The sequence below is a fragment of the Zingiber officinale genome, chromosome 9B (assembly GCF_018446385.1).
Source record: "Zingiber officinale cultivar Zhangliang chromosome 9B, Zo_v1.1, whole genome shotgun sequence".
Taxonomy (NCBI): Eukaryota; Viridiplantae; Streptophyta; class Magnoliopsida; order Zingiberales; family Zingiberaceae; genus Zingiber; species Zingiber officinale.
The window spans coordinates 116,536,687-116,548,398 of NC_056003.1; the positions used below are offsets into that span (position 1 = coordinate 116,536,687).

Below are 11,712 nucleotides of genomic sequence, written 5' to 3' on the forward strand. Positions count from 1 at the left end.
GCATTGCAAGCAAACAACAACTAAAAATTTACGAAAATATGTTCGATACATTCCATCAGTCATATAGCTCTAAAAATTGTGAAACAACTAGAACAAGTTAATCGGTTAACCGAATCATATATGATTAACTAGCCCAATTGTATAACTATCACACTGTTGAAATGAATCGCGTCTAATAGATGTTCTCGAAATTTTTCCGTAGGGCTAACGATAAATGAGTATTTTAAGAATCTTTCACTAGTTCATTCTTCACAAAATCGGCCAATTCTTCATGTTTGATACATAAAAAACTGACTAATTGATTTGATCATATATATGGTCTAATTGGAAAGCTAAACTGGGCTAGAACCCGGGACATTTTTCGATTAGATCAGTGATTTAGGCTTGATCTTAGTACGTATGCTCTCGACAACTTAGTCTTCACTCCTTGACAAGCGAGAAAAAAGGGATCAAGAAATCGAATGCCGGCTAGAAGAAACAATTTGGCATGTTTTTTCCAAATTAAGAATCCCTAAGGTTCTTACTTGCCCTAGGAGCTCACAACTTCCCTTATATTCCTTATGCATTATCGAAAGAAATAATAATCCAAAAATTCCAATGACCAAATAGAGGAGGAATATTTCAGTCACTTTACTAGACTACTATATAAATGGATTCAGTTCATTTGAGTTTTCAAGCCAATTCTCTTCTTTTGATTCATCAGTTCTTGTTCAGTTATGTTGAGGGATCCGCTCGCCCTTAGCAATGTAGTTGGAGACGTGCTGGACCCCTTCCTCAAGTCCGCGACAATAAAGGTGGTTTACAATAATAGGGAAGTGACTAATGGGTCCGAGCTCAAGCCTTCGGCCATTGCAAACGCACCACGAGTCGAGATTCATGGACGTGACTCGAGGACTCTTTACACACTCGTAAGTCAGTCGCCCATGACCTACTGTTATTCGTTCAAGTTAACCCCCGACTTTGATCTATAAATTCAATTGGTCAAGAATTTTGACTAATGTAATACAAAGTACATAACATTTGAGATTTCATCTATTGAGAGAAAATTTTGAAAGATATATTTACGAGAGTATGAATATGTACTTAGAACATCAATAAATACTACAATTAGACCATGCGAGACCATAACAACTACACATATCAATCAAAAAAGACTTAATTAGCAATAATAAAACATATTTCACTTAGTAAGATAAAAGCTTAATTGTTGTCGTTGTCACGCAAAGTACTTTTATCCACCAAGGAAAGGATACCAACAGCTATATGAGAATCTTCACTTGAGTCAGAACCCACTATTCAAGCTTGCTACTAGCTAGCGTCCGTCGTCGTCGAAGACCGACAAGACTATTCGACTGTCGTCCCTAATGTTTCTTCAAGAGAATCATGCCAACTTGGTTGACAGTGAGCATAGATGATAAGTCTGAATAATTAGTATTCTTTTGCATGACTACAACTAAGAACATTCTTTGATGATCATGAAGTGCAGTATCTTTTCTTTGTTCTATTCAAAGTGATTCTTACCAGTTGACCATGATGATATGGCTAGGTGATGGTGGACCCTGATGCTCCAAGCCCCAGCAATCCAACAAAAAGAGAGTTTCTGCATTGGTGAGACATATCGAAAACTCCTTTAATTTGCCTTGTAAAGGTTAATTTCTTGTTCTTGATGATCGTCCTTTTGTTGTGTTAGGTTGGTGACTGATATCCCAGAAACAGCCAATTCTAGTTATGGTGAGTGAAAAAAAAGAAGTAAAGTTTAGAGTAGTAATCGTACTTAAATTTCAGTTCCTGATTCGAACGATACTGTTTTGGCACGGTATGATTTGGAACGCTAGTTTTGATCTTATAACCCTCTTTGGTTGTTTACTTCTAAACATATGTCTGAATTCTAGTTATGGCGAGTGAAAAAAGTAAAGTTTAGAGCAGTATTCGTACCTCAATTTCGATTTCTGATTCAAACAATACCCTTTTGGCACGATGCCATGCCGTGGTTTGGCATGCTAGTTTTGATCTTGTAACCAACCTTCCTCGGTTATTTACCAATAAATAGAAAGTCAATTGAATTAGAATTTTAAAAGTTACATAGGAGTTATAAGAAATCGAGATATATCCGATAATACATTTGATTCCGTCCGGGAGCTGAGTAAATAGATAATCGATGAAGTGGCTGGAATATTAATGGAGGAAAGACTTCGAGCCGGGAGCTGCGAACCTGGAGCTAGCTAGGGGCTACAGACCTACGCACACCATAGATAGAGCCAATGAGAATGTTAGAGTGAGAACTAGGGAGGGAGTCTCTGGCACGGACACTCCGACGCTCAAGTTAGAATGGTAGCGCAGCAAAAATAGAGAAGAAAATGAATAGTAGAACAGTAATATGGTTGCATGTGCGTGCGAGCATATCTGACCAACGGAGAAGACCCCTTTTATACTGTCTCTTATAACCTTCGTAATAATGAGACATCTGTCTAGTGTCAGAATATGTAGGGTAATAGAGGATATACGACTTTCTTCTCCTAGTCAAAGAAAGGTTTTGTTACGTGTATATGTCAGAACAGGGGAATATTCCTTGGCAAGTAGTAAATTATTCTCTGATAGGTGGTTGGGATTCTGGACAAGGCTATCTTCTAGAAGGAGTCCGACCGACTATAGTGCCAGTCGAGTTTATGTTGGGAGTCATGCTCATAAGAAGTGAGGAACTGAACCTCGGAGATCCGACCAGTTTTAGTGTCGGTCCGGCTTATGTTGGGAGTTATGCCCATGAGAAGTGGAGAACTTAGTTCCGAAGGTCCGACTTACTATAGTGTCGGTCGAGTTTATGTTGGGAGCCATTCCTATGAGAAGCGGAGAATTGAGTCTCGGAGGTCCGACCAGCTTTAGTACCAGTTGGGTTTATATTGGGAGTCATGTACATAAGAAACGGTGAATTGAGCCCCAAAGATTTGACTAGCTCTAGGGCTGATCGAATTTATGTTGGGAGTCATACTCATGAGGAGTGGGAAGCTGAGTCTTGGAGATTCAACTGACTCTAGATTCGACCGGCTATAGTGTCGGTCGGGCTTATGTTGGGAGGCATGCCTACGAGAAGTGGGGAACTCGGCCTCGTAGGTTTGACCGACTATATAGCCAGTCAAGTTCATGTTAGAAGTCATGCCAATGAGAAGTGGGGAACTAAGCCTTAGAAATCAGACCGAATCTAGAGTCGGTCGGGTGCCATGTCCATGACAAGTGGGGGAACTGAGCTTTAGAGATCTGACTGGCTCTAGGGCTGACCGGATGTATGATAGGAGCTATGTCAATGAGAAGTAGGGAGCTAAGCCTCAGGGCTTCGATCAACTATGGGGTCGACCGGATGTATGTTGCAAGTCGTGCCCATAAGAAGTAAGGAGCTGAGTCTCATAGGTCCATCGACACTAAAGCCAGTCGAGCTAATGCTGGAAGCTATGTCTATGAGAAGTGGAGAGCTGAGCTCCAAAGATTCGATCGGCTCTAGGGCCGACCAGATGTATGCTGTGAATCATGCTTATGAGAAGTGGAGAGCTAAGCTTTGGAGGTCTGATAGGCTATGGGGCCGACCAGATATATGCTGAGAGTCGTACCTATGAGAAGTGGGGAGTTGGACCCTATAAATTCGGTCAACACTAGAGTTGGTTGGGCTGTGAGTTATGCCCATGAAAAATGGAGAGCTGAGCCCAGTTAAAAATGGTTCATTCAGATATATACATCTTGACTATCAGCTTATCTTAACCTTAACTGTCATATCACCTTGACTATAAACCCTACATTATCTTTAGAGTCACTCCTAACATATCGTATCAATAACTATATAGCTGATATTTAAGAGCGTCCATAATAATTGGAGCGCAATAGAAACTCTTTCGTTGCCACATCCATACCATATTTAAACTAAAATTTTTTATATATGTTTAGACTGTACAAAAATTCTTCCGACAACTCCTTGGTATGGTCTCACACTAACTTTTTTTTTTATATGTTATTGTTTTTATTTTTTAAAACATAAATTTAAAAAAAAAACGAAGGAGTTCACAATCTTATGTGATAACGGTTCCACTCACCTTGTCCCAGGTAATGAAATTGTCTGCTATGAGAGTCCACGGCCATCGATTGGGATCCATCGGCTCGTGTTCGTATTGTTCCGACAATCAATCAGCCAAACAATCTACGCGCCCGGGTGGAGACAAAACTTCAACACCAGAGATTTTGCAGCAGCTCACAATCTCGGCGATCCTGTAGCCGCGATGTTCTTAAACTGTCAAAAGGAGAACCGATGTGGTGGAAGAAGGTATGTCAATCGAGCAGCCAATATAACGAAACAATTCATATGTTTCAAGTCGTCAAGTTAAAACTATCCGCTATTGACTTGTTTCTGACTACTCTAAATTCTTTCTTTCTTAAAAGGTTTTATCAAGCTTCTAATGGATGGGCGTAGAGCTTCTCCGAGGTTCAACCGTTCGATAGGAACAATACTTTATCTGAGGCAGAAATCAAATGTGTTTTTCTATCAATGTTTATCTTTTTAGAACGAAAATAGTCTAGAACAAGAAGAACATTTTCAAATGCATTCGATCCAAATGAATAGGCAAGTTAATGGACTCAAAATTCTTTCTTCCAACGCTAATTGAACAAAAGGCTATAGATCAAGTTGCAAGGCCATGGCTTAGAATCTCTTACATGAGCTCTAAAATGAGTTTGTTGTAGCTTCATGTTTAAACTGTTCGATCAGACTTCTTCGTCTGGTGCCACAAGTTCGCAGTGGTTATGAACTGTGCAAACGAATCGAATCGAATCGAATAATATAAAAATATTAATATTTGAATTTGAATTTAAATTTTAAAAATATATATCATATTTGAATAAAATTCAAGCTAGAGTTCAAACCTACCCCCATTCAAACATAATTGCATTATAATTTGAAATTACTTAAATTAGAGTTCATGAGTTATTCATATCTCTTAATTTGAATATTTCTAGAATTAGGCATGGTCACCATGGCAGTTTTTTATTATTTTCTTTTTCTTCTTTATTTCCTTCCTAATTTATCTTATTGACAAATGATTTTTTACTTTTTTTATGAGATTTTTTTCACTGTTTATTTGAGAGGGGGTAAAATAGGGCCGGAGAGGGAGAGAGAATTAAAGAGTTTTTTTATATATAAAAAATATAGAATTAAATAAGTTCCCTTATTTAATTTGTTTGGTAAAAAATTTGTCGTTTTTAAAAAGATATTTAAGGAAAAAAATTATTAAAAAAAGGCAAATTAGATCAAATCACGAGGTGTAAATGAATCTTGTTTTTCCTCATCTGTAGCCATATTTGACACGTGTACGACTTGGCAAACACATTTTGCAAAGGGCCCTGCAGGGGATGCGGTCAACGAATTAGAAACGTGCTGTTTTCTATTGCCTTTTTTTGCCGAAATCGGACTCGGACCGTCCGATTCGGACTCAGATCCGGACAAGTTTCCCCCCGCACGTGCTTTAGCTTTTCTGAATGTTGAAATTCAGTAATTTACCGTCGGATCGAACCATCCAACGGGTCGGATCTAACGGAGCGCCGCGCCGACCGAAAGCGATCTTCACCGCGTTCTATAAATACCTTCGAGGGGCTCGAGAGGCGAAGGCAACTTTTCGGCCTCGGTTCTGGATCTGGACGCAGCTGCCTCCGCTCGCTGAAGCCTTCGCCAGGCTCTTCGAAGAAGGGAGAAGGGTGGAGAGGCGGAGGAAGAGATACAGAGGGGGAGGCGTTCTGTTTCGAGGGTTTCAGTTTGGGCGTGGCGGCGTCCTTCAAACTAGGTTTCCGATTTATGCTTCTTTTCTGCTACTTTTTCTGTTGATTTGGATTTGCGCTTAAAGGGGCATCTTGCTGGGGGTTTGCGCCGTCGAGTGTTTATAATTGGATAAGAAACCTCTCCTTGTGAATTTAGTGGCGCCGGCGTGTCGGATTCTGATGCCCTTCTGTTTTTAGGGTTTCTTCTGTGTTATTTGCATCTAGGTTAGATTCTGGTGGCAGGGTAACGAAAGGTAGCTTCAAATAAACTTGGATTTTACCTTCTGGAACATTTGCTAAGGAAAACAGTGTGTTCGTTTCTGGTAAGTTTGGGTCCGGAAGAATTAGGGTTTTGCTGTGAAATTGATATTTTGTTCGCATCAATTTGGGGGCTTTTTGGGCTAATTCCTGGTGCAATCGTTCGTAGCGAAAACCAAATACTGTATATCCTGTAAACCAAATCTGGTTGAGTAAAAGTGCACTGCTGACAGGAAATTTATTTTTGGCAATTGTATTTTTCTAAGCTTATTCTTATGCAAGTTTTTGCATGATGCGAACAGTATCAAATCGGATTGACTGCATGGCACCTACGGTACTTATTGAGTACACCAAAGAGAAGCAGAGAAAGAAATGCTCACAGAATCTTTCATTTGCTTTGAAGGAAAAATCACATAAATTGTCTAAAGGTTGTGGGCCCCTTGCTTCTCTACCTGATTATCAGCATGATTCTGAGAAGATGCATGATTCAGAAGATGTGGGTAGTTTTGTTCGTGCTCAATCAGGTGATTCCAGTTCTGCAAAGAGGCAGAAGTTTAGTGTAATCCTAGATGGATGTGAGGGCTGTAATATTCCACTTCAACAAATTCCTTACTTAAGAATGTCTGGCTCTCAGAGAAAGAAACTCAAAATGAGACTCAGATCAGAATTGAATCAGGTACAAATGTTACAAAAGAGATTCTTCTCGAGAGCAGAAACAGTTGGTGTTATTACATCTTCTTCGGTCAATGAGAGTGAAAAAGAAGTTGACCCAAAGTGTGTTACCCAGCTGAAGCGTGTGACATCAGGAAAGTCAGAGCTTTCAAAAATGACTGTGCCTCCACCTCCTGTGCACATTTCAAGTTTGGCATTGAAGAAACAATGTGAGGGACTTCTAAAGCGCTTAATGTCACACCAGTTTGCCTGGGTCTTCAACCTTCCTGTAGATGTGAAGAAACTGAATATTCCAGACTATTATACTGTCATTAAGAATCCAATGGATTTGGGAACCATCAAAACGAAACTAAGCTCAGGTGGTTACTCCAGCCTATGGGAATTTGCTGCTGATGTCAGGCTAACTTTCACCAATGCAATGACATACAATCCACCCACAAATGATGTCCATTTAATGGCAGATTCATTGAGCAAGTACTTTGAACTTCATTGGAAACCGATAGAAAAGAAGTTGGCTGCAGCTGATACATATGTTAAGAAAGAAATCCAAGTTCCAAAATCTGTTATGTCATCTCACGGGAGGAAAAATCTCAGCAAGCCGGAGGTTTGCTCTCGTAAGAGAAAGAAATCCCATATCGATTGCATTGGAACTGTGTCTCAGGAGGTAAAGCGCCAAATGTCAAAGGAGGAAAAACTTAGACTAGCTAGTCATTTGGAATCTCACTTGGATGATCTGCCAGATCACATTATTGATTTTCTGAGGCAACATAGCAATATGAATGATAGCTGCGGGGAAATTGAAATTGATATTGATTCTCTTGGAGATGACACACTCTTTAAGTTACAGGATCTTCTGGATAAATATTTCCAGGAGAGAGGGATGATGAGACAACAGGTGAAGTTTGAGCAGTGCAAAATGGAGGTACTGTAATAATAATTCAACGTTTTCCCACTTTTGGACATTAATATTTCAGACAACTACATAATTATTATTGTGTCTTTGTGCAGGTTTCTGAAAATGCCCTTAGCACCTCAGTGATGCATCAGTTCAAAGGTTTACCTCTTGGCTTGGCCATGATTATTTAAAGGACATAAGTGGCTGTTGTGAGTTTGAAAACTAAGCTAGTTTTGGTGATTTACAGATAATAATCCTGCTGAAGAGGATGTAGATATTGGTGGTGATGATCCTCCCATACCTAATTACCCCACCTTGGACATTCGAAAGGACACAAAGTCTAGAGAAACCAAGTGTGGCAGTTCAAGCAGTTACACTAGTGATTCAGGATCTTCCACTGGTGTGTACTTGTTTTTGTACTCTCATGACCATGTGTGCATTTTTGCTATAATGATCCAATATTAAAGAGTTATACTCTCTTTTCTTTTTCTTTTCAACTTTGGCTATGTCATATAGATGTCACTGATCTTGTGCTTTTGTTCTAGTAGAAAAAATCCACCCACTCTGTCAGATTTGGTATTTTGGTTGTGTTTGCAATGATATTTGGTTTGTTGCATTTTTTTTAGAAAATGAAAATAAAGAAACAAACCTTTTCTGATAGTATGATTTTTTGTTCTAATATCATGTCTTCCTCTACTTTGTTTCAGCGTCTTAATTTAAGATTTGATCGATATTTATACTAATTTGTTTTATTTTGCATCAGAGTTTTATTTCTAGGTTTGTTGAAACTTTCTTATCATAGAGATTATAGTTTGTGGACTCTAGATGGTTAGTATTGTTTAACAATGACCAGACATTGCTTAGGAACGTGTCTAACTCTATATTTTATGTTATGGGCAGTTTCTGGGAATCTCGAACTTATAGTGTTTTCCTTTATTGCAGAAGATTTGGTTAGGAAGAGTATGAGCGTATTGTAAAATTTTATTTCTTCATGATGTGGTTCTTCTAGGCGGTTTAACAGTATTAATTTTCTACTATATTGCTCCATGATCTTTGAATTATTAAACATTATTTTGTTTTAATTCCTATGCCCAGCACTTGTTATACCTGCCTTTTTTGAGCCTCTTGATATTATTATTGCTATGGGCATGCAGATAATTCAGGTTTTATTATTTTGTTACATTGAGAAGACCACAACAAGTAGAGCCCACGAAATAAAGTGTTAAGTGTTCAACAAGAAGGTGCATTGACAAGCTTTGATGAGAATATTAAAACGGATGATCAAGCAGTGTAACACCTAAATGGATAATTTGTATCAGCTATCGAACTCAGAGAGCTGCATGGTCTTAGTCGATAATTTTGAAAGAGAGGAGAATAATTTTTTAAAGAGGAAGTTATATTATTGCCTGAATCATAAAACAGTGAAAGAGGCTTCATATATAGGCCTTTTAATAGTAATAATAATATGATTTCAAAAGACATTATTAGTATTTACTAAACTTATTAGGAATAATAAAATTAGACCATGTAAAAATCAAATAAATGTGAAAATTAGACCATGACAGATTTTTTTCATCAGACTGTTATAATTTAAGGAAGTTTTTTTTGTCTTATCTATATCAATGATGCTAGCAGAAGTTTTTTTCCTCTAATCACAACTATAAGTTTTCTGAACTTTTGTTCATTTCTCTGTCTAGACTCTGACAGTTCCAATGGAAGTGAATTAAAGAAATTTTCCATTCCCAAAGATGATGCTAAGGTATGCCCATCTCTCCGACGGATTTCGCAGGGTGTATTCTTCCTTAATGATCCACATCCAAACATGTTTTATGTAAATCTTATATTTTTATTTTTTAATCTCAGGAAAATTCGGCAAACAAAGCAGGTTCAGATCAAGAGAAAAGTGATCTAATGAACCCATTCGATATGAATAGTAAGTTATTTTATATCATAACAAATTGTTTTGGAAGATGTTAAAAAACAAACATGATCTTAACTAGTAGTAATGGCAATATGCAGGACCTTTGAGTGAGTTGAATTGCTCTGAGAGGACTGCTGATGCGAAACCTTCACTAGTTGACTCTGAGAGGTTTCAAGAGGGTAAGCATGAATTGTAAGAAGAAACCTGTGACCCAATGGTCCTAAGCTCTTAATTTGCATGGGTCACCTTATCTTTTACCCCTGGAAATGTTAGGGGAGCATGCTCCATCTGAGAAAAAACTATCCCCAGAAAAGCAATATAGAGTCGCTTTGCTGAGGAATCGCTTTGCCGATACAATTCTAAAAGCCAAGGAGAAAACACTTGGTCAGGTAAGGCTGATGTTCGGATGCAATTTAAACTTCTCTATTTTGCAGTGTGTTTGCTTATGTTTGTGTAGTTCTGATATCCAGATTATCTTATCAGCAGCACCATCATTTCATTTCCTATGAATAAAAAATTTATACAGCATTGATTGAATTTGCATGGTCAATTCAGAAATAGTCATATGTTTATCTTTTGAATCTTTTGCATTTTCATTTGGTTGGGTTATTCATGTTCTTGAATTCAAATAAATAGTTATCATTGCTGGGTTCAGGGTGCTAAGGGTGATCCTGAAAAATTGCAACGTACAAGGGAGGAAATTAAAAGACAACAAAAGGAAGGTAGTTATAGTTGTTGTGTCGAGTTTCATCTGATTGCACCAGAATTTGCTCCATGTTATTGAGAATCTTCTGTTGTCTACTTAAATAGATCGAGCACGGCTTCAAGCAGAAGCGAAAGCTGCTGAGGAAGCTTGTAGACGAGCTGAAGCAGAAGCTGCAGCTGAAGCTAAACGTCAAAGGCAACTAGAGCGAGAAGCTGCACGCCAAGCCTTGTCAAAGGCATGTATTTCTTGGTTTTATAATATTCTTTCCACTTTCTTTCTCCATTGCACCTTTGCACTCATTGACTTTTGGCGTCTGTGCAGATCGAAAAGACAGTTGAGATCAATGACTGTCAAATTCTTGAAGATCTGGAAATGCTTGGAACCGCTACAGCTGAGGAAATGCCCATATCTTATAATGAAAAGAACTCGGCCTATTCTCTTGATGAGATAGGAGGCTTTAAACTTGGAGGCAGTAACCCGCTAGAGCAACTTGGACTATTCATGAAAGCAGATGACGAAGAAGAGGAAGAGTATGAAAATGTGCCTCTACATGATGCCGAGGAAGGGGAGATCGAATGATTCCATATAGACTTACTTTACTCTGGCATCTTTTCAGAAATGAGGATTCTGACGCCTGCAAAAGGTTACACACTAAAAAATTGATATGATTGGTCGCAAACGTCAGTTTCTTCGACAACAATGATAGGTCCTACTGAGGGAATTTAAGTGATGACAGATCGATCGGATACTGTTGTGGATCATTTGCATAAGGTGAGATTTTTTACCCTGGAGAGGGCAATGCCTTTTGTGTTCTGGTGCCCGACAATCTAAACCATCTATTTAGGGAGTTGTACATAGAATGGAGTGACTGGTTTTGGTCTTTGCATCATTCCATTACAGTTGGCATAATTGATCATTTGTTCTTTTAAGTAGATCGTATAATTTAGTTATAGTTTTGTGTTCGTTTGTGTGCTGGTGTGGTGGTTGTTTTAGAAAACCAGAGAGACATCCGCACTAGGTATCGCAAGATGAGGGGATTCAGTATTTTTTTTTCTGCTCAACTTGTATCCACTTTTTATCAAGTTCTAGACCATATCTCATGGCTTGCATGCGTGTGAATGGATCTTGAATCTAGTTGCTAGTGTGTTTCTAGCAACTAGTGTGGTGATTGTTCTTCGACCGGTGCATGCAAATTTGTTAGTGAAATTTTCATCTTTCTCTCAGTGTATCCACTTATTGTATTCAAGTATGGAGTGTCTCTTAGTCATGGCTTGTGTCCATTGCTAATGGAGATTTGGTTTATGGTACTTATGATATGGATAACATGTACTCACTTATTAAGTGCCAGATGACAGATAAAGTGTATTGCGTTCTCCTTGAGTGCCAGATGATATCGATGGTAGTGTGTAGTCACAATTGTGGAATGCTTGCTAATGATTTGTATGTGGAGATGTGGTTTGTAAAGGATCGTAT

At 38.5% G+C, this 11,712-nt stretch overlaps 2 protein-coding genes across 3 annotated transcripts; both read left to right on the forward strand.

The window, feature by feature from the left end:
• The first annotated feature begins 716 nt into the window (after nt 1-716).
• On the forward strand, nt 717-4,450 carry LOC122023318 (protein FLOWERING LOCUS T-like). The gene is made up of 6 exons (XM_042581372.1): nt 717-778; nt 863-908; nt 1,547-1,608; nt 1,691-1,731; nt 4,087-4,303; nt 4,420-4,450. Exons 1-6 carry the CDS (start codon nt 717-719, stop codon nt 4,448-4,450), a joined length of 459 nt encoding a protein of 152 aa, XP_042437306.1.
• A 1,194-nt stretch (nt 4,451-5,644) lies between these two features.
• LOC122022638 (transcription factor GTE9-like) lies at nt 5,645-11,352 on the forward strand. Of its 2 annotated transcripts, XM_042580678.1 has the most exons (11): nt 5,645-5,813; nt 6,348-7,639; nt 7,726-7,771; nt 7,860-8,012; nt 9,310-9,371; nt 9,476-9,545; nt 9,632-9,712; nt 9,807-9,922; nt 10,189-10,255; nt 10,344-10,474; nt 10,561-11,352. In XM_042580678.1, the coding sequence occupies exons 2-11, from the start codon at nt 6,368-6,370 to the stop codon at nt 10,816-10,818; spliced, it is 2,256 nt and encodes a 751-aa protein (XP_042436612.1). In that variant the 5' UTR covers nt 5,645-5,813; nt 6,348-6,367; the 3' UTR covers nt 10,819-11,352. The 2 variants fall into 2 exon arrangements, with proteins under 2 accessions (XP_042436612.1, XP_042436611.1); XM_042580677.1 differs by having other exon boundaries at nt 5,645-7,639.
• The last annotated feature ends 360 nt before the right edge of the window (nt 11,353-11,712 follow it).